General features: G+C 39.3%; 2 protein-coding genes across 2 annotated transcripts in view; both read left to right on the forward strand.

Moving 5' to 3' along the window:
- btbd8 (BTB domain containing 8) overlaps window positions 1–26,966 on the forward strand; it is a 95,083-nt gene that overhangs the window by 37,750 nt on the left and 30,367 nt on the right. The gene's annotated exons all lie outside the window — the stretch shown is intronic.
- ephx4 (epoxide hydrolase 4) lies at window positions 512–26,374 on the forward strand. Its single transcript, XM_033965419.2, has 7 exons — window positions 512–910; window positions 2,336–2,421; window positions 8,323–8,480; window positions 14,673–14,801; window positions 17,894–17,997; window positions 21,769–21,917; window positions 23,308–26,374. The coding sequence occupies exons 1-7, from the start codon at window positions 668–670 to the stop codon at window positions 23,546–23,548; spliced, it is 1,110 nt and encodes a 369-aa protein (XP_033821310.1). The 5' UTR covers window positions 512–667; the 3' UTR covers window positions 23,549–26,374.

The following is a 26,966-nucleotide window of genomic DNA, read 5'->3' on the forward strand; positions in this document are numbered from 1 at the left end:
AATTTAAACCATTTGGGTTACTTCCAGTAATATCACACCTTGGGACTATGAAATGTAAAGTTATTTAGAGCTGTATTAAATACCGTATTAAATGATGTCTCGTGATTACTGTGTCTGTTTATATGGATAGGCCTAGTGTTTGTTATTGTCTCTTGGCTCAATATAAAACCATTAGAGTAATAGACTTTTCCATTCTCCTCCGTGTTGCCATAACAGCGTGCAGAAGCCATCCCTCGTGGTTGCGTGGCTCTGTTTTTGCTCACTGGCTCTCTTCTTTACCTCATAGCGCCTCATAGCTGTTTGGAAATGGCTTCTAGTGTGTATCCCTTTTGCACTCACGACCTAACTCTCTCCCTCTTATCGTACTTAACGCCTTCCTTGTATAGTCAACAACCGCACACAGTCTCCTGTTAAAAAGGCTGTCACACGCACGCGTAAAGATCGGACGTGATGCGCTTCTCCTCGCTACCACCACCACCACAGTCCCATTCAACCTCCTCTTCATCACGTTGTCGGTCTGCCACTGCTGCCGTGGGATCCTCCCTTCACTCAGTCGTGCGTATGCGCCGGGCACGAAGCATTGGCCACAAAAGCGCTTGACACCCACCGGATCGATAGCTGCTCCCGTGTATAGCCCAAAACCGGATTCCTGCGGCAATGTAAAAAAATGGCTAGAGTCCTCCACAACTTGATCATATTTTTAATAAGACTCGCATTGCAGATCAAAGTTGTGGGCTACTGGTCCTTGATCTACGGCTATTGTGGAGTGTGCACCGCCGTAGCGCTGCTTAAACTTTGGTGGAGCATCGTTCTGCGGCCGACCACAGTTTTCCACTGGGCAGTGCGCGAAACTCCCCCGGCTTGTTTGAATGACACGTCCTTGGGCACGCATTGTTATGTTCGCATCAAGGTAAGTCAAGACATCAGCATACAGAACGCACTTGAACGTGAGCGAACGTGTCTAGTCGGCGAGGTGAGAAGAGCCTGTCTGCCCATTGTTCGGCTGCATACAGATCTTTTACAATGTTGTGGTGGCGTCGTAGTTAAATAGCCAAAATAATAGGCCTTGTTATTGGTTAGGTAGAATTCGCCTACGTGCTGTGTTTGTTGTCGAGACGTCAGGTGGTGCTGAAAGGATAGCGCTGCTGCAGACTGGAGACTACTGAAGCGTGCGTTATGGCATATCCAAGTTTATTCAAGACACGATCTCTTGAAATGCATACAATAACTTCAGTGCTTGACTGTTTGAAATGTGCTGTCCCTGAGAAAAAGTTCCAAGTAATTGTGTGATTAGATTGGCTGCTATGTCCAAAACAAGGAGGTAAATCGCCAAATAAAGGTACGGTAAAAGTACTGAAATATGCTACAGAATGCAATATGGCAGCAGTTAACATCTGAGTAAACAAAAATATCAAATGGAAGTCTAATTAAAAACTTGGCAACTTCCACATATGAAACAGACTCGGTACCTCAGCACAAATGGGATACCTCCCAGACATTTATAAGAGTAAGCAATATTTCTGACACTGTTTATTTGCACATTTTGCATGATAGGAGGGAAGGAAAGTACACTGGCCATAGAGATGGAGAATGAAAACAATACTGACACTCCTTATTCATTTGATATTGAACCTTGAGATTTTTATAGGTGATTGCAAACACAGGCCAGCCATATACAGTCGACTCTTTACATATAATCTGTGTTGTAGTGTTGTAAGTGTTTCTTGAGCAAGTTACCTAAAGGTCAGATATTTACATTCAACATACATGTGTGCAAATATTACATCTTATTCTATGAAAAATATGAAAATATGTATTATGTGTAATATGTTTCAAATTTAATTAGGAACACAAATCATAACTTTATCACAAGACTTTTACCCCTTTTACGTTTACCCCTTTAAAAACACACACTTTTATATTGCTGTCTTTGTGCATCACTTGAAAAAATGTTACTAAATATACTCCATAAAAAGTAGCACAGTTGAGATATAAATAGCTTGGTATTATTTACTCATCATGATCTGCATATTCTAGTGTACATGCTCAGTCATTCAGGCCATGCTCATCTTTTACGGATTAGCTTTGTTATGATAATCCTTTATTGGCACAAGCAGAGTCGGACTGTCCAGCATCACTATATTAAACTCCTATAAGCCAGTTTTCCACATGAGGAGACTTGAGCTACGCAGCCCATTTCCCCTGTAATGTTATTATGTCATGTTTATTTATATGGCCTATGTAATGACTGTGTAGATCTGTTCGGTGTGCTAAAATGACTGAACTAAGATCTTAGCATAATGTAAATAAATGGTTATTGCTCTGTCTTTTGTAGGAATCTGGACTTCGCTTCCACTATGTTGCGGCTGGCGAAAGAGGCAAGCCTCTCATGCTGTTCCTCCATGGCTTCCCTGAGTTCTGGTAGGTCAGAGAAGATATTAGGATGTAATAACTAGTTTAAGATGTTAAACTGAAAAGGACAAGGGAAATCAATACTAAATAAGATACCCATTTTGTAAGATGTCTGCTTCCAATAAACCTTAAAAGTGCACTAAGTAACTTTTCATGTGAATGGTCCACCACCTGCTCATCTGCATGAAAAAGTTATGTTCCACAGTGTAGCATTAAACTGTATGTCTCACATTTATTTAATTACAGGTGTTGTCATTGCTAAATAACCTTTAAAAGCATGTATTCTTATTGTCAACTCTCCACTGACCTGCCCTTTGCCTTTGCCTTGTGTGAGCTGGTTGTCCCCATGGAGGTAGATATACGATTGCTTTACTTTACAACATTCCAGGCTAACATCTCCATGAAGATGATGTCAGATGGTGAACCCTTTACCAGAAAAGTTACATAGTACCCTTTTAAAACATCGAATGAGTATTTCCACTTAGAGCTACAGACGCTCCTGGTTCCCCTTGGGCCCATAAAAATACACACACATTATATACCTTACAAATGGTTCATTATAGAAATATGGCCTCCCCACACTTTGTAGATGGAAGTATTTGAGTTCATTCCTGTGAAATAAATTAAACTAACCTATATGCATAAATGATAATCATCAGATTGGAAACTCGGTGTGAAAAAAACTGCCAATATATGTGATAAAAAAGATGTTGTGATTACTGAAGCTGGAGGCATGAAGCTAAAGTACATACTTGACCAGACCAGATGTTTAGAAGAAGTTTAGCACTATCATAACAGTGTATGTGCTCATAAATTCCATGTATGTGATCAGCTGTTTGTGGTAGGACACAGTCAGGCACCATGGGAATTCCCTGGTATGTTGACCTCATTGTAAAGCTCCTGCGTTCAGTTGGGTCAGTGGACTCTCAAGTTAAGGCTCTCATATAGAAAACAACAAGTCCCAGTGCTGCTTTATTAGAGACAAACATATTCTTGTGAATCGCTGTAATAAAGTCGCTAAAACCTACCTACTCATCGGACTCAGCCTTGTGACTTTTTCCTGTTATAAAAGCCAGATCCATGAACACTTTTTAACATTTGCTAGATGGATGGATGGAAAGAGGAATTAATGAATATATTGTGAGGAAAAAATTGTCAACTGAACCCCACAGTTTATTACAAATTATGTCAAAATCTCATCTTGTCTCGTTCTCCTGGACTCTGTCTCATCTTGTGGGATGTGTGTCTGCCTCCACCTCCATATCTAATAGATACATATATGTTTTAAATAGTTTATTGTTGTGGTGTCTGCCTTGATATCTCCTTACGTTATACCTACACAATGGACAAGCAGTTACCAGCCCTGCATTATTAGTTCCCAACATCGTTTTAATGGATTAATTACTTTAAGTCTATAAAACCTCACCACAAAACACTACTCTAGACTACTACTATTCTTTATGCCCACCAGCAGCAGTAGTTGTAAATGGTGTATTTAGCGGGCAGTCCCATGAAAGCGGTCCAAAACATTCCCTGTCCTCTCTGGCTGATGTGAAGTGAAAAGCTCTGCACACAATCGCTCCTGGATCGGGGCCAAAGGACTTGTCAGAGGCTGTAAGGCTGCCCATATCTCCACCATACTAGACTGGCCGCGGGATGGGCACAGGCCTAATTAACGGTGGGAGCTGTTTCTGCTTCACTAGACACATTCTTTACAGGAGTCATGGAGAGAAAACACTAGGAAAATGGGCTAAACATGTAGAGGTGGTTACATATTTGACATATCAACTTATCATCAACATAACATTTACTCTTTGAATACATACCATGCATTTTCCCTACTTGTTAGTATTGCTTAATTCCATAAAGAAAAAAAATGAAATTGCATAAAGGTAGTGTAAAAAAAACTTACATAATTTTGTGTTTCTATCGGTTTTTGCCACCTGCCGACACTGTGTAAAGCTAAAAAAAAATAATACAATGATTTGCAAATCCTTTTCAACCTTTATTGAACTGTATAAACTACAAAGACATGATATTTAATGTTCAAACTGATTATGATTATGCAAATATTCACTCATTTTCAATTTGATGTCTGCAACACGTTCCAATAAAGCTGAGACAGGGGCAACAAAAGAATGGGAAAGTTGAGGAATGCTTAAAATCCACCTGCTTGGAACATTCCACAAATGAACAGGTTAATTGGAAACAGGTGAGTGATTGGGTATAAAAGGACCATCCTCGAAGGGTTCAGTCATTCACAAGTAAGGATGGGGTGAGGTTCAGCACTTTGTGAACAACTGCATAAGCAAATAGTCCAACAGGCTTTGAATAACATTTCTCAATGTACAATTGCAAGGAATTTAGGGATTTCATCATCTGCAGTCTATAATATCATCAAAAGATTCAGAGAATCTGGAGAAATCTTTACACATAAGCAGCAAGACCGAAAACCAACATTGAATGCCCGTGACCTTCAAGCCCTCAGGCGGTACTGTATTAAAAACAGACATGAATGTATGAAGGATATTACCACATGGGCTCAGGAACACTTCAGGAAACCATTGTCAGTTAACACAGTTCGTCGCTACATCTCCAAGTACAAGTTAAAACTGTACCATGCAAATTGAAAGCCATATATCAACAACACCCAGAAACGCCGCCGGCTTCTCTGGCCCGAGCTCACCTGAGATGGACTGACACAAAGTGGAAAAGTGTGCTGCAGTTTGATGAGTCCACATATCAAATTGTTTTCGGAAATCATGGACGTCGTGTCTTGCGGGCCAAAGAGGAAAAGGACAATCCGGGTTGTTATCAGTGCAAAGTTCAAAAGCCAGCGTCTATGAGGGTCTGGGGGTGTGTTAGTGCGCATGGCATGGGTAACTTGCACATCTGTGAAGGCTCCATTAATGCTAAAAGGTACATGCAGGTTTTGAAGCAACATATGCTGCCATCCAAGCAACGTCTTTTTCAGGGACGTCCCTGCTTATTTCAGGAAGACAATGCCAAGCCACATTCTGCACGTGTTACAACAGCATGGCTTCATAGTAAAAGAGTGTGGGTAGTAGACTGGCCTGCCTGCAGTCCAGACCTGTCTCCCATTGAAAATGTGTGGTGCATTATGAAGCACAAAATACGACAACGGACTGCTGACAAACTGAAGTTGAACATTCAGCAAGAATGGGAAAGGATTCCTCTTGAAAAGCTTCAACAATTAGTGTCCTCAGTTCCCAAACGCTTATTGATTGTTGTTAAAAGGAAAGGTGATGTAACGCAGTGGTAAACATGCCCCTGTCCCAGCTTTATTGGAACGTGTTGCAGACATTCAATTGAAAAAGAGTGAATATTTGCATAAAAACAAAGTTTATCAGTTTGAACATTAAATATCATGTCTTTGTAGTTTATTCAGTTCAATATAGGTTAAAGGATTGGCAAATCATTATATTCTGTATTTTCTTTAAGTTTTATGCAGCATCCCAGCTTCATTGGAATTGGGGTTGTAGTTCCTAATGTAAACTCCCAAAGGTTACATTCATTACCTGCCAAAATATCAGTATTAAACCAGTTTTTAGGAAAATTCCAGCTTTCCCTCTCTTCCTGTTAAAGCCTGAAAAGCCATATAAAACCAGTTTGACAGAACCAATATAGCGCAAACTGCCTCAATATCTATGTGTAATTTGCACTGACTGACCTGCTATTGAGGAATTGTATAAGATTTAAATTCCTCAAATTTGTGTCGCCAGATACAAGGTTAACATGTTAAATTTAGCTTTTACGTATTGCAATTCCAATGCTGATTTATTCCTAATTACAACATTGAACATAATTTGTCATAATTTGGTGATTTTCAAGACCATTATCCAATCAGAAAGGAAAATGAGCTTCACATAAGTCTCTCATTTTGGTTGCCATTTTCAGTGTTGAAATACAGTTGGTATAAACCTAAAAGGACTCTCTCTCATCTGAATCCTCACTACCTAAACCCCAGCACCAGCAGCCAATCATTAATCAGTGCTAGTGAATTCAGGATGATCTGAGCTTTCACATGATGCATGGTCTGTCTATATTCACCTTATTCCAGACGTTGTTGTGGGCAGTGCCATCGGTAAATTCTATTATTTTGCATTGGACTGCCAATCTTGGCAGCAAATAAGTTCTATACAGACTAGAAATCCATTTTAAAACCTCCCAGACATTGGTGTTGTCTTTTTGTTTCACATAAACATTTGACACAAATCAACCAACTTCTTATCAGATTTTAGCAGCAAAACGTTTCCCAACTTCTCAATTGAAATGAATCAGATTCCCACTTGACTGAAAGTGCCAAAACAAAGAATGTGCTCTTTAGTAGAATTTAAGCCATAAGTGGACGGAGTGGAATAAGGTAAATGAGGACAAAAACTTGTATGTGTCTTCTTCTTCTAGGCACTGGCAAGGTTCAGTTGTGATTGGAATACCTTTTTAAAGTAGTAAGAGTGCAGGCTACATATAGGTCATTTGATTTAAGCAGCCAATATATCAAAAATTGTGTACAAATTTTAGTGTCTATCTGATAATATTATTATCCAAATTCATTCAATTTATCAAATTGAATGAATTTGGATGACAAATATATGCTTTTAGTTGATAGAGTAACCAAACATTGTAGCAGTTTAAGCCTTGACACTCACAACCAAACTATATAATTGCTACTATATGCCTGCTATAGAAATACAAATTGTTCTAACATTGCATTTATGTATGTGGGTATATTGTTATATATTGTTCCCTCCCTGAGTCATCACTATCCAAAGCTGTGGTCTTGCTGCTCACTGGAGGAGAAAGGAGATGATGAGGAGGAGATGGGTGAGGATGGGGGAGAGCGGGGGTGCACAGTGTGATAGAGGGATGCTTCACGAGACAAGATCTTCAATTAAGACTCGTCCTTACCACATGATCGGGGGCGGACTGAATCTCAGACAGTTTTATCATACCGAGATGACCTTCACACAGATGGAGAGGGTGGATTTGAATTTCTTGTCAAAAATGAAAGTCTTATTTGCTTCGTTGGTCTCCTAATGGAAGCCAAATTGTACCCAACCCACGTTCTGGCACTTTAGCACATCCAAAGAAATATATTGGTTAGAATGAAGGTTTTAGCATTTAGGAAAAAGAAGTAACTAAACTCCTGAACTACTGAAGGTTGAGTTATAATTACCCTAAGATTGATGATTCTCTATGTTCATATAATTTGCCGTAGGTCTACAAGTTAATGAATATATATTTGTCATTATGTAGCTTCTTTTGTAACCATTTTTATAGCAACAATTTGATTTAAAAATGAATGGTTTGGAAATGAGAACATCAGCTTTTATTTATTGTATTGGCACATTTGCTGATGGCTACATGCTAGAAATGTAAATATAGTTTACTAAATCTGATTCAGTGTTGCAAGAAGAACTAAAATTTAATACTAAAGTAAAAGCACAGGAGCAAATATATATATAATATAGAATTAAAAATCAAATGTCAGGTGTCAAATGTGGTGATCTTAATAAAGAATGGTCCATATTAGTCAACAGCGGTGACTGAATCAATTCTTCAGTGTTTTTAGATTTTTTTTTAATGTAGTCTATATTTAAGCCGGGACTTAAACTCAAAACCTTTCGGCAGAATGTCACCATAAACATGCTAACAAGTAACCCCTCAAACAATATGGAACGTACTGTTTACCAGTTCAAAAATGTAGGACAAGGTACCGAGATGTAGTGAAGTAAACGTAAAAAGTATCCATTGCAAGTACTGTACTGTTTAGTATCTGTGCTCCCAATGGGATATTTACAGTGTGCTACTACAAAATTTATATGAAACAACTTGGGAGTTATTGCAAGTTGCTAAATTAATGATTATCGTTTGTTTTTCTCTTTGCAGGTTCTCTTGGCGGTACCAGCTCAGAGAGTTTAAGAGTGAGTTTCGGGTGGTAGCCATCGACATGCGCGGCTACGGCGAGTCCGACTTACCGCTGTCTTCTGAAAGCTACAGATTTGAGCACTTGATCACTGACGTCAAGGATATAGTGGAGTACTTAGGTAAGGCTAATTTATCTGTAAAAGGATGACCATACTCGGTTTTATTGGGACCTCTAAGTTTCCAACATAATATATTTATAACAATGATGCTAACCCTTAAACAAACAATGCCATAATACAAATGCCATAATACAAATGTGTCTAAACTAAAATGACATTTGTCCAAAAATCTATATTATGGAATTGTTGTAAATACGTTTCTCTACTAATCCAAGTAGTTTCTTCACTTCTGGTAGGCATCTGTAAGACAGTGTTTCACAACCTTGGGCTATGAGGAGCCCTGGGAGTATGCAAGCTCTTACCAAGGGGTACCTGAAAGATATCAGATTTAAAAGAAAACACTGAATTAATTGTATTGTGGGATAATTTTGGATATCTATAACATTAAACTTCAAACATGAATGTGATTGTCAAAAAGGGTCAACAAAGGTAATATCTCTTAAGGATGCTGAACTCTTTCGATATAAGCCAACACATCATGTCCACCTTTTCCAGCTCATTCTTTGAGAGCATTCTCACAGATTTTCTCCTGCATCTGCTGGTACAACTCCATCTTTGTACTAAATAAAAGCAGGTTGCAGAATATCCTAAAGGTTTCTTCCAAAGCCATTGGACTCCATGTAAGATCTCTGTCCTCTTCTTTGCAACTAATTATGAGGAGACCCACCAAGTTCCTTTAGGACCCATGTTCCCAGAATTCATCTGGCTCCCGTCTGGACGTCATCTGCAGTGTCCAGGCTGCAGGTCGCAGAGGAGGAACAGCACCTTTGTCCTGAAGGTTTTTTTCTCATCTCAATTAACCTGCCCTGGCACAAGACCGCCTGATTCTTCCCCCTGATCCTGACCCATTCTTCTGTTCAATTCTACATCAAGACCAGTCAATGCATTTAAATTGTCCTTAGGAGATAAATACGGTTATTTATTTGATTAAAACAAGAAAATATAAATGTTATATGTGATTATATTTGTGAAGATATTTGAATAATAATAATAATAATAATAATAATAATAATAATAATAATAATAATAATAATAATAATAATAATAATAATAATAAAACAGTACACGATATACAGGGTATTTAGGATGAAAGCGGGGCATTCACTCTTAAAAACATATGTCCAGCTGGCAGAAATTTTTTTTGTGATGAAATATGCTTTCATATTCTCAATCTGAAGTTTCTTTTATTTCTTGTTGAGTTCATTTGTACCTAGATTTCTTAACCCTGTGTCCCTCCTTCATCTTGTCTACAGGGACAAAAAAAAACAATCAAACAAAAAACAAAAAAAACACGTTAAATGGACAGTGATTTGACAAGGCCCAAAATAAATTTGTTTACCAAACTCAAAGAGCCTTAGGCATGCTGTGCACCATGACACACCTCTGAGTCACTACTGTTGTGAGGTGTGGCCACACAACTAATGCTAAATGTGGCCAACAAAGTGAACTCTCCTCAGGCTGTGTGGATATTAGCAGGAGGTCCACGTAATTTCTATACTGTGATTTCTTTTTTCAAATGGATTTAGTTAACACTGGGTTTACATGGTCAAAAAAAAAAAAAAATCAGATTGAAGGTCCAGTATTATTAAAAATATTACTAAAATTGATTTGTGAGCTTCATGAATATTGTTACCTCCTCAAAAACATACACATACATAAACACATGTTTGAGGCTACACCCCTAAGCTCGCAATGCTCTTTTCCCCTTTGTTATATCATGAAGCGCTAGTTTTCAAGTTAACAGCGACCCTTTGTCTTTTGTTTAGTCAAGACTGGCAATTCCAGGGCTGAAATTATTCCAGTGATTTTGTTGAAGGTGTATGGAGTTGAAAAACACAGTGGAGAAGTTTCTGTATTACCACATGGCATCACAAGGTGAAACAGAATGTTTTGAGTTTCAGAGAAGAACTCAGCCTAAAGATACAAGGTTTGTATGTTAAACATGAGTGGATGAAACAAAACACAACTCCAGGTGTGGTTTTGATGAGGAAAAACATTGTAACATATATCAGAATAGAGTAAAATAGAATCTTTAATAGAAAAATTGGAAAACCCATAATTAGATCTGTTTTTTGCTCTCAGTGAATCAATAGATTTTTTAGTAAGTTGAATTTGGTGGACATAGTACAACTATTTTTAACATTTTTTAATGTCACAGTTTCTTTCCCAGAGGTCTATACTACAAGGTTAGTGCTCAGACTGTACGCCGCGGTACCGCTGGTGGCCGCGATTATTCTGTATAATTATAAGTAGTGAGAGGAGCTCAGACCACACGCCGTGCAATCAGTGGTGCTTGTAGAGGTGTCGCGGCGCTCCACATTATTGCTTTTAAAATGCTATATTTGCTGAAAACAATGTACTAACATGTTTCACGTTAATTTTTGACTCGCTGAGTCTCCCCACCCCTTGCTCCCTGTGCAAAGTTATTCCCCCTTCACAGCTCTATCTCAACACAATCACCATGCAATTGTTATGTGGGACCATGGATGATGTATAAGCTTGTGGGTGGAGCATTGCACAGAATAAGGAGTGTGTGAATATGACGTTGACCTCTAGAGTCTTTTCAGGCATGTTTCTGATGAGGGAACAACATTATAACAGGGTAGAAAGCTACAAAAAGTGCATAATGCCTCCTCTCTAACAATACATAGTATGGAATGGTCTAAAAATATTGTCTATAAAATATTGACCACACTTTTTGAAGTAAAGTAACAATACATCCATGTACTGTTTGTAATGCCTTGTGCCGCTGATACACTGATTTGTAAATAGCCTGTGAAATATTTATTGAAAAAGTGCTTTGTCAACTATCCATGCTTTTACTATTGAAGCTTCTGCATTGCTGAGACTGCTTTTAGTACTTGCCTCTATATAACATTGAAAGGTTCAGTTGAATACATCCAGATATCTAAACTCAATTACACCCTTATGCACTGAAAACAATGCATTCTGATTACTTATTAGAAAACATTTTACTCAATTAAGCTGCCTTTGTTATAGCAGCAAGTATGACAACAGTTTTGAAAGTTATATTGTGCGCATTGACAGCTCAATGGCACTAGTAGTCATTATTGGGAAGACTAAATGCGTGTACTAAAAATACGTACTCAGAACACATTTTAAATAACTGTATTTTGGTAAGGTACTCTTTCATTTGGTGGTATTCAGAATACAGCTTCCAAGAAATACATGGCAGTACTTGCAATTTTGACTTAAAACTGCACAATAAAAAACTGCTTGTGCTGCTTGTGTGCATTTTTTCCTTCTCTAATTAGTGATAAATAAATGTTTAACATGTGGTGCAACAAATATAAAGCTGTTTTAAATCTATGCCATGTTTTAAGACAATAATTTAATGCAACTTACTTTTTACTGCTTTAATGTACTTTTATTTCTGCAAGGCCGACTCTTTTTAAAGAGTACAGCACTATCAGCATAGTACGGCTTTTATACACCTATTGCTATAACATTGTTATAATTTGAACTACATAACTCTTATCCATAATCTGCACTTGGACTCTTAAACCCTCTTTTAAGACATGGTTCTTCCCTCTGCAGCTATTGAAGTGAAAAGTGATGGTGTCATCTCTGACGGAGGTGACTCTAATGTAATCCCTGCAGAAATATACAATATGTGTGAAAGCTGCAGGCTAATAGAGGGGTGCCATGTTAGATATATAGAGGTATACAGGGAGAGGTATAGGCGGATTAGAGCATGGACACGGAGGACTCAACCCTGCTCTTGCCTTTGAATTGAGGTCATGAAATCCTATAGTAAGAATGATCAGGTTGTGGAGGCATATTGATTGCACTGGAAAGAATGAATATACAATCCTTTTCCAGTTATTATTATTTTAGTACAAGAAATGTCGCTGCCTCGTATCATTGGATTTTGATTGCAATTAGATTTGAAATACTGTATATGTTTAAAGATTCTGTCCACATTGAAAACAACCTTGGGAGCACTAATATTTGAAAGAAAACTGAAATATGAACTGATAATACAGAAATCCCATGTATTTCAGGACATGTTTGTGGAGGTCAAAACTATAGGTGATTTGATTGTGGAAACGTGTGGCTGTATTGTGCAATAATTTCAAATATGTACACAACCTGATCCTTTATTTTAAACAAAATGCTGAAAAAGACAACTCTAATGAAACAAAAGTTCACATGGCAGTTTAGACTACTCATTTCACATAAACAAAACATAGCTAACATAATTATATTTAAGATTTTACTTCAAATCTTGTCTATTTTTATTTATTTATTTATTTTACTGAAATGTATAGTTTTACTTCTGAGGTGTACATGGGCAGCAGATATGGCATACGTCATTTCATAACCGCTATCTAGCAACCATAATGTAAACAAGGGCTAAAAGTTGTCTAAATTACACAGTGGCAATGATTAGACAAAAAATAATAATAATAATAAAATAAAAATGACAATGCCTTTATTTTGTTACATGAAGATTTAAACTGACATTTTGGATTTTTTTCCACAAACTGCCACTTGCCTGGTGTAAAACTATGATAGCTATTTAGCACAGATAGCTTACTATCTCACCAAACCAAGTAAGAATTACAAAAACCATGAAAACCTGTCATATGCTCTATAATGTAAAACAGAGTGGTAAAAACTACTCAATAACAGCAAGTTTCAAATGTATTAAATTAAATTGTGGGTTAATTTAATCGTGGTCACTCGTCGTGGAACACTGGACCAGCTTTATACTCTCCATCGGGTCCTCGAGGGTTCATGGGAGTATGCCCAACCAGTCCACATGTGTTTTGTGGATTTGGAGAAGGCATTCGACCGTGTCCCTCGTGGTGTCCTTTGGGGGGTGCTCCGGGAGTATGGGGTCCGGGGCCCTTTGCTAAGGGCTGTCCGGTCCCTGTATGACTGGAGCAGGAGCTGTGTTCGCATTGCTGGAAGTAAGTCAGACCTGTTCCCGGTGCATGTTGGACTCCGCCAGGGCTGCCCTTTGTCACCGGTTCTGTTCATTATATTTATGGACAGAATTTCTAGGCGCAGCCAGGGGCCGGAGGGGGTCTGGTTCGAGAACCACAGGATTTCATCTCTGCTGTTTGCGGATGATGTTGTCCTGATGGCTTCATCGAGCCAGGACCTGCAGCAGGCACTGGGGCGGTTTGCAGCCGAGTGTGAAGTGGCTGGAATGAGAATCAGCTCCTCCAAATCCGAGGCCATGGTTCTCGACCGGAAAAAGGTGGTTTGCCCTCTCCGGGTGGGTGGTGAGTATATCGGGGTCTTGTTCACGAGTGAAGGAAGAATGGAGCGTGAGATTGACAGGCGGATCAGTGCAGCGTCTGCAGTGATGCGATCGCTGTATCGGTCCATTGTGGTGAAGAAGGAGCTGAGCCCAAAGGCAAAGCTCTCGATTTACCGGTCAATCTACGTTCCTACCCTCACCTATGGTCATGAGCTCTGGGTAATGACCGAAAGGACAAGATCGGATACAAGCGGCCGAAATGGGTTTCCTCTGCAGAGTGACTGGGCGCACCCTTAGGGATAGGGTGAGAAGCTCAGTCACGCGGGAGGAGCTCGGAGTAGAGCCGCTGCTCCTACACGTTGAGAGGAGCCAGCTGAGGTGGCTCGGGCATCTGCTCAAGATGCCTCCTGGACGCCTCCCTAGGGAGGTGTTCTGGGCATGTCCCACTGGGAGGAGGCCCCGGGGAAGACCCAGGACACGCTGGAGGGACTATGTCTCTCGGCTGGCCTGGGAACACCTTGGGATCCCACCGGAGGAGCTGGAGGACGTGTCTGGGGTGAGGGAAGTTTGGGAGTCCCTGCTTAGACTGCTGCCCCCGCGACCCGGCTCCGGATAAGCGGAAGAAAATGGATGGATGGATGGTTCATTTAATATGAGATACATAAGAAATACTAAATGAAAAGCATTGAACATAAAACCATACGTGGCAGGGAATGATTAAAATGTATATTGTTGTATCTCAAAAGCCATTATGATTTATCAGTAGAAAGACCCATTAACACATGATGTACGTACAGCTCTGGGGATTCATAAAATATATTAACTTAATCCTGTTATTGATTTGAGGTCTTATTGCACAGCTCCATATCGATCTGTGGAGGCCTGGCATTGTTTAATATTTCACTGTGATTTATTGCAGCTCTTGTTCCGTTACTGTAACTCTCTGCGTTTGTGTCCAGGATATAACAGATGCTGCCTGGTGGGACATGACTGGGGAGGGACAGTGGCCTGGCTCTTTGCAATTTACTATCCAGAGATGGTCACTAAACTCATCGTCCTCAACTGCCCACACCCCTCAGTGTTCGCAGGTAAGTGTCAGAAGGGTTCAATTTCCAGACCAGTTGGGACTTATCTGTTTGGAGTTTGCATATTCTCCCTGTGTCTCGATAGGTGTGGATGTGGCTTATCCCGGGTCCCAGGTGAGGTGCTGTTATTGCTCACTGCTCAAGGGTATTTTTTGAAAGATGGGTCAAATGTAAATGACACATTTCCCTATTTGTGGGTTTGTTTGTGGGTTTCAGCTTCCTGTTGAACCTGACACTGACCTTTTGAGGACTTTTCACCATTCAAAAGACAATAATTTGTTATTAATTCTCAATTGCTATTAACATTGCCGGCAAGATGAATTATTGTGATATTTGTGAGTTCACAATCTCACAAGAATCAATCTGGCCCAGCTCCTGCTGTTGCAGTTGCCTGGTTAACCAGTGGTTCAGACCAATCACAGAACAGAATAAAAAAAAAACAAAGAAACAGGACAGGACAGGAAAAATGTGCTTTTCTCTCAACTGGATTTAACAAAAGTTTGATATCTCACCTTACACCGCTGTCGTGGCCCATCAGACTCATATATTAGTTGAAAGCAGTCACCATTCCAGATTCAAAGTAGTAGTGCTATGCATCAATTTGCCATTTGCCACGTTAAATTGCTATGCCAACGGTCCTAATAATTTTATTATTCTGAAACCCATGGATAGAGGCTGTAAAGCCGGTATTGACTAGAATGAAAAAAACATTTGAATAATATATGGCCGATCAGATAACTAGGATTAGATTAAAGACTGGAAAAGTTGCACTCTTATATATTTGTAACTGGTAGAAGCCACTAAAGTTGCAACATCTTAAATAAAACTGTTCTTGAGTAGAATATGGGCTTGTCTTTCCCGACTCCGAGATTTCAATTTTGGAGTGTCTTTTCCACAGCATGCTCATTAGTACAGCACTATTTGGCTCTTACCATAATTATTATCATTCATTAGCGAGTGTTATGGCTTCAATTTTTGCATCCATCTGGTAAATCCTCTCCAGCCTTAAGGGGCGAATGAAAGAAAGCTAATTACAGGCCGCTAATGTGCAGTCACAACAGCTGGTTCAACTAGTGCAAGCATAGAGATGCTGAGTTTTGTGTTCATTTACATTTTACAAGTTTAACCTATAATTTCTATGCAAATTAATGGTTGAAATGTATCCTCTGCATTTAACCATCTTTTGAATGGGCAGTGAGATCTTGAGTCAGAATCTTGGTCAGGAGTTACTAGCTGGTCGCACACTTCTTCAGTACTTTACAAAGATGTGTGTCTGGTCACCGGTGAATCTCTCAAGTTCAAATAGGCATGACTGACAAGGGGATTGGCTGATCAGGGAACTATATGGTCGATCTGTATCAAAACAAATATGGCTGAAAAAATATCACAAGGGACTGAAAAATGTTGCAGATTTCTACAGAATCAATGATCGAAGTACTAAACTGAGGTGAGAAAAATGCCCGAGCCACCTCAGCTGGCTCCTCTCAACGTGTAGGGGCAGCGGCTCTACTCCGATCTCCTCCCATGTGACTGAGCTCCTGACCATATAAGGGTGCGCCCAGACACCTTACGGAGGAAACCCATTTTGATCCGCGATCTTGTCCTTTCAATCATTACCCAGAGCTCATGACCATAGGTGAAGGTAGGAACGTAGATTGACCGGTAAATTGAGAGCTTTGCTTCCGGCTGAGCTCCTTCTTTACCACAACGGTGCGATACAGCGACCGCATCACTGCAGATGCTGCACCGATCTGCCTGTCAATCTCACGCTCCATCCTTCCCTCACTCATGAGCAAAACCCCGAGATACTTGAACTCCTCCACATGAAGCCATTAATACAACATCATCTGCAAACAGTAGAGATGAGATTGTGTGGTTCCCAAACCGGACCCCCTCCGGCCCCTGGCTGGGCCTAGAAATTCTGTCCATAAATATAATGAACAGAACCGGTGACAAAGGGCAGCCCTGGCGGAGTCCAACATGCACCGGGAACATGTCTGACTTACTGCCAGCAATGCGAACACAGCTCCTGCTCCAGTCATACAGGGACCAGACAGCCCTTAGCAAAGGGCTCCGGACCCCATACTCCCAGAGCACCCCCCAAAGGACGCCACGAAGGACACGGTCGAATGCCTTCTCCAGATCCACAAAACACATGTGGGCAAACTCCCATGAGCCCTCGAGGACCCGATGGAGAGTATAGAGCTGGTCCAGTGTTCAACGACCGGGATGCAAACCACACTGCTCCTCCTGGATCCGAGGTTCGTCTATCGGTCGGATTCTCCTCTCCAGTACCCTGGAGTAGACCTTACCGGAAAGGCTGAGGAGTGTGATTCACCTGTAATTGGAACACACCCTCCAGTCCCCCTTCTTATACAGAGGGATCACCACCCCGGTCTGCCAATCCAGTGGCACTGTCCCCGACTGCCACACGATGTTGCAGAGACATGTCAGCCAAGACAGTCCCACAACATCCAGAGACTTGAGGTACTTGGGACGGATCTCGTCCACCCCCGGAGCCTTGCCACCGAGGAGCTTGCCAACCACCTTGGTCGAGTCCGCCTCCGGGTCCCCAGTCTCTGCTTCCTCCTCGGAAGACGTAACAGTGGGATTGAGGAGATCCTCAAAATATTACTTCCATCGCTCGACAACATCCCCCCCAAAAAAAGTTATTTTATTCAAAATGATGGGTGACCAATGAGCTCCGTTGTATCACATTCATCACTGATATCAACAAATCTGATTGCGTGATCATTTATTTCTGGCTTGAGGTGCAACAGAGGGAATGGTGACCAGACTGATAGCCATCTGTATAAAAAAATAATATGTAATTCTCGACTTGCCAGACAAACTAGTTGGAGGATTAGCCAACTCTGCACACTTGTAAGGTACACTTTTTTACATAGCCATTATGACTGATAGATATTTATTTGTCATATAGAATGTTAAAAACATAGTTGATAACAGTGCAGTGACTGCTAGAAATCAGCTGTTGATGCTACATATATTAATCCTACATTAAATATAGTTGATATTAAAGTTAAATTCTTAATTGTGTATTGACCTTTTGTGCCCATGGTGTCTGTGTTTTTCAGATTACGCCCTGCGACACCCAAGCCAGCTGCTCAAATGTAGTCACTTCTTTTTCTTCCAGCTGCCACGATTCCCTGAGCTCATGCTTTCTATCAACGATTTCAAGGTCTGTCTCTCTCCTATCCTCTGTATGTTCCTATATGTTTCTGTTAGTATGGCTCAAGGTCAAGGACAACCCTGCTGTGTGTGTGTGCGCGCGTTTGTTTATGTTTACCAAGTCATGTGGGGACTTAAACCTCAGACCATCAGACCATCAATTATGGAGGTCCAAAATCTCTTATGGCTGCAACTAGCATTGGGCAATTGTAACCAAGATGTAATATAATCACAATGATTTAGCTTTTTTTTTTTTTTATTCAGATGACAGTGTTCATATATTACTGACAATTGACAATCCATCTGAAATGTGCTAAAAAGTGCCCGTAAATGTTTTAGTTTAAGTGTTGCACAAAACATTCATGATTGTAAACTTAACTACAATAGTACAGAGACCACTTTTTTTTTTTTTTTAAATCATATTCTAATTTTGTATATATCCAAATTTGCAGTTGCATTTTTGACATCTCCCACCTCCAGCTGTGACAAATTCTGATGTTATGGCAAATTTTTTTTTCTTAGATTGGTCAACTAGTCAATGTAATATTTCCAATTGTGCTGACGAAAATCACTTGCCTTATTGCCTTGTTGTTCGCAGATTAGAAGGTGGTGAAGAGAAGAAAGTGATTTGGGCAGGTTAAAAACAGATTTAAGACTTAGAATAATTAGTCATAACCTATGGAAGACACTGCTTGTTCTTCTACAATTTATTATACGCTTCATTTACTTATACCTCTTGCTGTCTCTGTGGTTTGGGGTGTGTTCCAGCAGTGTATGGCACAAGGCCGTCTGCTCCCTGGACATGTGCCAGTTAATGGAATTTATTTCAGATGGGAATTTAGAGTTACCTTATTTCATCTATATAGTGCCTTATAACAGCCAAAGTACCGTTAATTTGACTGCACTATCCAAAACCAGTAGTATAGGTCATTTGGCAGATCTGTATATTGGGTGTGGAGCGTTGTTTGTCATTGTAACTGACAAAAAAAACCTCACACACAAGCTACATTAACAGCCATTTGTGCTGATTTTGTTTCCATGTATCTGAGCAAAATGTGTCTTGCTCTTGTACAGACATACTGTATAAACAGCTCTTAAGGTCAAAATAAGTCTGCTGTGTGCTGTTTGCATCTAAAAGCATAATCAGGAAGGCTGTGTTAGCATGCTAGTTGTTGTTAGCTTTACTGCCACTGCAAAACTCCACTCTTTGACAGTAGTGAAAAGCACTTATAAACTCATTAGCTAAGTGAGGAATAACATTGGACTGTTTTTCACGCTGATAGTAAAAATAAATTATCACAACTGAGCTGTACTGAACAACATAACATTACAACATAACCAATTACATATTTTTTGTAATCCAGACTAAATTAACATTTTTTTAATTGTTATTAGTAAAAGCTATTATGGATTTGAACATGTTTACCTCATAGCGTGGCAATAGTAGCTCAGTTGACAAAGTGTTTGGTGGTTGGAATCTTTCTCTCAACATAAACATCATTGGTAGAGTCGTCAGATCCACTGACCCACAAGTTGGCAGTGCAATTCCAACTCCCACAAATGAATACTGTCGTTGTATTCTTGGCAAGACACTCAACCCACTGCAACCCAGTATCTGTGTACACTAGTGTATGAATGTGTGTGTGAATCCTTTATGTAAAAATGTGGAAAAGTGCTATATAAAAATGTGACCATTTACCACATTTGGGGACGCACAATTCTACATAACCTCCCTTACTGTACATAAGATAATATAAGATAACCTCAGATATTCCCTGTGTAGTATAAAAGAATATAAAAAGACTAATAAATAAAATAAAAACGTAGTAGCAACAAAAATATACCAATGACCAATTAAATAAACTATAAATTGTATGTGGTCTAATACAGTGTGTTTAACTAACAATAGCTGTCAGTTCCCATATGCTTCAATTTCTTATTCTTCCAAGCTATAACGCAGCATGTAGTGTCGCAGAGCCAGCAGTCTAAGTGAGTGCCAGGGTGTACAGCGAGGCCAATAAAAGCTGATCTAAGTGGCTTTCTCTGGACCGCACTGACCAAGCTTCACTGCTGCAGGGTTAGAATCATAGTGAACCTATCTCTAAGCCATTTCTCTGCAAGATATGTGTACCAGAAAGTTGTGCTTGAAATACTTGCATAGCTGGGTTACATAATATCACATTGTTCTAGGTCTGTAAGGTAGATGGGAAGGGGGTTATTTGGAAGGTTATGAATATACAGTAGACCTATGTCATTAAGCTGTTGTCTGTAATATTGATCAAGGTAAACATTTGTATATTATATTTGCAAGTTAAAAAGTACTGAAAATTCTCTAATCCAAATGAATTTTCTCCATCCATTGTCTTCCGGGGCCGGGTTGCGAGATCAGCCATCTAAGCAGGGACTCCCAGACTTACCTCACCCCAGACACTTTCTCCAGCTCCTACAGTGGGAACCCAAGGCTTTCCTAGGCCAGCCGAGAGACATAGTCCCTCTAGTGTGTCCTGGGTCTTCCCAGGGGCCTCCTCCTGGTGGGACATGCCCAGAAGATTTCCCTAGGGAGGCGCCCAGGAGGCATCCTGAACAGATGCCCGAGCCACCTCAGCTGGCTCTTCTTGACATGGAGGAGCAGCGGCTCTACTCCAAGCTCCTCCCATGTGACCAAGGTCCTCACCCTATCTCCAAGGATGCGCCCAGCCATACTGCTGAGGAAACCTGTTTCAGTTGCAATCTCATGCTTTTGTTACCCAAAGCTCATGACCATAAGTGAGGGTATGAATGTAGATTAACCAGTAAATAGAGAGCTTTCCTTTCAACTCAACTCCTTCATTACCCCAGTCCGATACAGCCACCACATTAATGCAGATGCTGCACCCACCTTAATGTGGTGGAGGGGCTTGAGCACCCAAATGATCCAGGGAGCTTTGTTGTCGGGAGCTTCATGTCCCTGGTAGGATCACCCATGGCAAACAGCTCTTGGGGGACGGGTTAGACTGAGAGTGGTTCAGAAACCTTTCATGATGAGGATTTAATCAAGGCCAGTTACTCTGCCTGGGCTGGTGTTACCAGGGCCCCATCCTGGAGCCAGGCCTGGGGTGGATACTCAACAGTGACAATCTGGTGACCGGCCTCAGCCTGAAGAAGTAACGTGGGGCCGCCCTCCCGTGGACCCACCACCTGCGGGAGGATCCGTGAGGGGCTTATGTGGAGATGTGGGTGGCAGTCAAAGGCGAGAGCGTTGGCTCTGGGAACATACATTTTCTCATATATATTCAATAGCTTATAGGGTACTATTACTAATACAACTATTTACATTAGTGCCCATTTTTTTTTAAAAAAGGCATTAACTTACCTTTTCTAGTGGAGGGTATGCCATCTACTTGCCTCCAGTGAAATCATTTGTTTTCCTGGAATGTTCCACATTATGGCATTAAACATGCCTATCTCTAATGGAGACATGCAGCTAATGCCACCCCACCAAGTTACATCACCAGAAAAGTTATATATTGCACCTATTTTAGTATTGAACTTTTAAGCCAGTGATTCTCAATTCTTTAATAGCTTATCTATAGCAAATCTAATAGCTTATCACAAAGTTTATCTTATGAATAAACCAGTATTAAGTCAGTTAGAAACATATGGGATAGCCTGTAAACTATTTTTCAATAAAGTTGACTGGTTCAGCATTGAATACAGACGTCTACATATGACTGTTTCCAGGTTTATACAGGACTAAATTAATCAAATGTACTCAATGTCTACTACTACTGTTGTGTTGTAGGCAGTGAAGGCTCTGTTCACAAGCCGCAGCACTGGCATTGGAAGGAAGGGGCGCTGGCTGACAGTGGAGGAGATGGAGGCCTATTTGTATGCTCTGTCCCAGCCTGGAGCTCTGACCGGAGCACTCAACTACTACAGGAATGTCTTCAAGTAAAAGACCCCCCCCCCCCCCCCCCCCCCAACCCCCCCCACCCTTTGCAGTTTGAAAATCTGATAGCAAAGCTTTTTCATATTTTACATAAATATTCAATTACTTACTAGTTACTTCTTCTCCATAGTAAACCAGACTAAGGTTTAAAGTCTAACCATTCTAACATGATAAAAATGCCATACATCAATGCTTCGCTATTCATTTTCATTACTGCCTATTAAGGTAATGCCTCATATTTCACTGTGACACAGATCCCATTTACAAGCAATATCTGGGCTTGTGTAGTTTTGACATGTGAGCCAAACATGCATGACTGAGTGTACCATCTGCCGCCCTCTGCAGCCACAGCATAGTGAGCCTAAGAGTGAGCTCGCTGTAGCTTTTTTACTTGCTCACATAAAACAAAGCTTCACTGACCCATGGCCAATTAGAGTCTCCACAAATGCACACTCCCAGACACAGGCAAGGACAAATAATAACAAGAAACTGGAGGCCATTTTGTGTTTTCACTGCATATTCTGTGGTCACGGATGCAGCATGTAAATGGATGTTTCACAGAGACAGTGCATTTCTATATGGACATATATAGGGGGTAATATTTAGAGATATGAGCCTGTCTATCAAAAGCCTGCCAGCCATAAAAACGTGTGTGAACAAATTAATGATAAATTGACTGCATTTATTGTGCATTTTTCAGTGCACATTTAAAGAATCCAACCAATATTGTCCAATAGTTGACCTGGTATTTCCAAATGGCAGTACAGGAACAGTTGGTGGTATACTGGCTCTCTCTAGTGGTCAAATTAAGTCTTTGAGATACACCAATATTGAGAAGCCACAGTGATTTTAATTATACATCTAATGGCCCTGTATGTCTAAACAGGATTGTCAAAATCAAAGTCAGATATTTTGTATGGAAATAAATATACAGTACAAATCTTATACACAATATACGCATCTTATCAACTGTTTTTATTATGCATTGAGCTGTCATATTTCATGTACGTTTTGTTCTTCTTTTTTTTTTTACATATAGAACAAAAAATAACAAAATAGAAGTGAGACATAACTTTAACAGTAATAACAGAACACATTAATAGAGTTGTAGACATGCGCAAACAAAAACTGTCCCAATGCTCAGTCAGTGTACCCTAATTTCAATGTTCATTCTTTATTTCAATATCCACAAGCATATTTTACATGCTAAAAACAAATAAAAAATACATCACTTTGCAGATGATGAGGTATATATATATATATATATATATATATATATATATATATATATATATATATATATATATATATATATATATATATATATATATATATATATATATGATTCACATTAACTTGTATTTTCATTCAATTTTATATCTTTTTTGTCAGCTCTCTTCCTCTGAGCCATAACCATGTCAGGTCCCCGGTCCTCCTGCTCTGGGGTGAGCGAGACGCCTTTCTGGAGCAGGACATGGCTGAGGCGTGCCGTGTTTACATCAGGAACCACTTCAGACTCAACATCATCTCCGGAGCAAGCCACTGGTTGCAGCAAGATCAGCCCGACATTGTCAACACGCTCATATGGACATTCTTGAAAGAGGGAGAGGGCCGCAAAAGCTACAGGAACTAATTATTTTTTTATTTTATTTTTTTTTTGTCTATTTCTCTCTCTCTCTCTTTCCTCACATTTACTACACTGGATGCCTGGAATGTGCCTGTGACTGTGATACCAAGCTTAGTGATAATGCAATTGTGGTGCAAGGGAGGAGCATCGGAAATTAAGGAGATGCATGCAGTTAGACACAGCATCAGCACAAAGAAATAATTTTACATACAATGTCCTCAAATTGGTTGCTTTATAGACTGTTGTTTTGTTTTCAGCAAGTAATTATCTGGGTTTTAATCTCTGAAAACACAATCTTCAACAAATGAAAACACAAACTTCAACAAATGTCCTCAAACTTGCTGACTTGTCTTCTTTCTGAGCAAGGGTCTCATTCTGTTGAGTTTTTTGACTGTTTTTTTTTTTTCTTGGCAAATCCAGAAAAATATCTCTTTGTATTATTTATACAGATGGATATCAAACTGGTCTCCATGCCTTCCGTCGCATCGTGAGCCAGAACCAAACATGATCGTGCAATCAGATTTGGGTTTTTTGATGCATGTCAAACATGCTTATTGGTCATTTACAAACAAAATCAAATTTCTCTCACCTCAGATTAATCAAGTTTAATGCTTCTCTCATTGGTTCTGTAGAAATCAGTGAGGGTTTTCAGGGTTTTCACTTGTGATGTAGTTTTTCTTTTTTCCTCATAAAGAGGAATTATTAAATATTTGTTTTGATATGGACGGACCCTGTTGGCTAGTACGTTTGTCAATCACACCCATCTGAACTTTGGGAGATTCACCAGTGACCAGACTCACATCAAGTATTATTGGAGTAATGTGTTATCTGGATTCCAGGGAAGCTCATTTCCATGTTAAGTTGTCTTTTTATAGATCGAAAACATAATGCAGATAATCATGTACGAAACATTTATTTACATACACATGCTTTCTAAATGCGGTCCCAGGACTAGGTTATTATCAATCACGTAACAATGAACAGGGAACTGAATACATATTGCTATGAGAGGAGAAGTTAGAGAGGTTTTTGGGTGCACAAGATTTTTGTTTATTTAGAGATTGCACAACCAAACTGGACCAATCAACTGTGAGAAAAGGCTACATTGCAACGTGGATATAAATTTCTCCTATCCTTTCTCGCTTGTAAATCTTTCCATAGTGACAAAAACATAGCTGTTTTGCCATGTAGACTACAGCTTGAAATGGTTAGTAGTTCAGCACCTATAATACTAGTTTTCATTTGACTAGTTCACAAAGGCCGCATCTTTTCAAGCCTTACAATGCACTCAAACCACTTACTTACATTTGAGCACATAATGATAGCCACCAGCTTAATTAAGAGTTTGTAATATAATACTACATATTACATATGTTCCTACTGTATCATCGTGGCATGCATTTTCTACATTTGCAGCTGAATGACCCTTCACAGCTACTGTTCTTGCATCCTTTTTAACATATGATTTAAAATTTTGGAGACAAGCACACTCACTGAACAGACAATGAACGATAACAGAAATGTTTTTGCACAAGGAGACAGATTATGCTTACTTCTTGCTTTTAAAAGGCATTTGCATTGATATTTTTGTGTTTTTGCAATCTTTAGCTATTTGTTTTTCACTTTTAATTTAAATGGTTTGATTTGCAATTACTAAAAACATCATGACGCATTTCTAACACAACATGGCAGATTATTTGTAGTAATAATATTTTTTGAATGCTGGAATAATTAAAGTACTGTGAAAGAGCATGGACTTTTAAATTTCAGGCATGGACTTTTAAATTTCAGGCTTCAGTTACATATGCCATTGACACAGAGCTCAAGAGGGAGATGACCAAACCAAATTAAATCAAACACAATACCGTGAATCAACATTATAACATAGTAAAATGCTCAAAAAACATTACTGTGCATAATATGATCTTAATGACATCCGCCTTAAAGTGTGTGGGAAACCTGTGGCTCGTACTTTTGTGGTGTGCCTTCTTGAACTTCATGTTGAGAGTGAATGGGCTTTGTCTGCTGTAGTTTTCACCATTTTGCTCCAGGCTCAATATTGGCACTGTTGTTTACCAGGTGATGTTGTCTGAAAAGGTATTTATGTTTTAAAATTTTTCTTTCTATGGTTCAAATGTACTCTGGATGTTGTTGTAGATTTTCCTCGGTGGGGAATCTGTGTTCACTGTGTTTAGAATATTTCTGGAAATTTAGGGAAATATCTTTCTAATTGTACATCTAGGACTAATCCAAGGAACAATAATCAATGACTTTATTATAATTATTCATTCTGTGTTTTAAAGGACAAACATTTGTACAGAATAGTTTGAGTTACTTTGACCACCTATGATTGGGGATCAAATTTGAAATTAGACCACTTGTCTATTTCTTATAAATGCCCAGTATAGTCTTAATAAGTTTTAGATTTGTCCTAGGTCTGATTTTTTACTTATCTGATGATTCAGTGTACAAGGACTGTTTTGTCTTTGTTTAGTAATACTCAACTTGGTTTATAAACTATGGTACTTGTAGTAAAATTGTCAAAATTTAAATTGGTTTTACATAATAGCTTTAATAATGAAAACTTGTTTTCTATTTTTACAGTGGACATCATGCTAAAGCAATTTTTTTCTCATTGTCTTCATGTGGTCCTGGATTTACAACTAAAAAGATTTTTTTTTTTTCTGAAGTCAGATACACAGTAAATCACATAGGGCGTTTATGTGTAGAGACATCAGTGCTGGACTTATGTAACTATTTTGTATCACTGCATTTTGGAAACTCAAGCCAGAACAATGCCATTTGATTTTATAAATAAAACAAAGTAAGTGTAATTTTCTTGTTCTAAAATAGACACAACTGACAGTGCTACATTTAAAGATGTATTATGTCTAGATTCTTGAAAGTCACCTCAAGCTTCTAAATACATCAAAGTGAGCAGAAATAGTGAGAGCTTGTAGTTATTTGTAGCATTTTTTTCATTCAACATAGAGGTATTTTTGGCAGTGTATTTTTATTTTGGAAGTGTCATCATCAGTATGACAGAGTATGATGAGTATGATGTATTTTCTATAGTGTAGAGTCAGTTAGCAATATAGATACGAGTTTGTGGTCAACTACCAGACTCCTCCTTGTAGTCTGTGGACCCATTCCAAAACAAAAAACTTTAAAGTTCAACATTTGTGATTTTGCAATGTTTCATCCAGAAATATGGGCCTCTGCTCTCTATTTGAAAGTATCATCTAATTCTAAAACATGAACAGACTGGATGAATGGAAAGACATTTTTTTCTTCTTTATTTTTGGTGAAAATACGTATTTGTATCAAATCATCCTTCACAAGCGTTGATGTCATCAGCTGATCGTGTCAATTTACTGTTGCATTTAATTGACATGGACATTCTTATCCTCCATCGTTCATTTGA

The sequence above is a fragment of the Periophthalmus magnuspinnatus genome, chromosome 4, assembly GCF_009829125.3.
Source record: "Periophthalmus magnuspinnatus isolate fPerMag1 chromosome 4, fPerMag1.2.pri, whole genome shotgun sequence".
In the NCBI taxonomy this organism is placed as follows: Eukaryota; Metazoa; Chordata; class Actinopteri; order Gobiiformes; family Gobiidae; genus Periophthalmus; species Periophthalmus magnuspinnatus.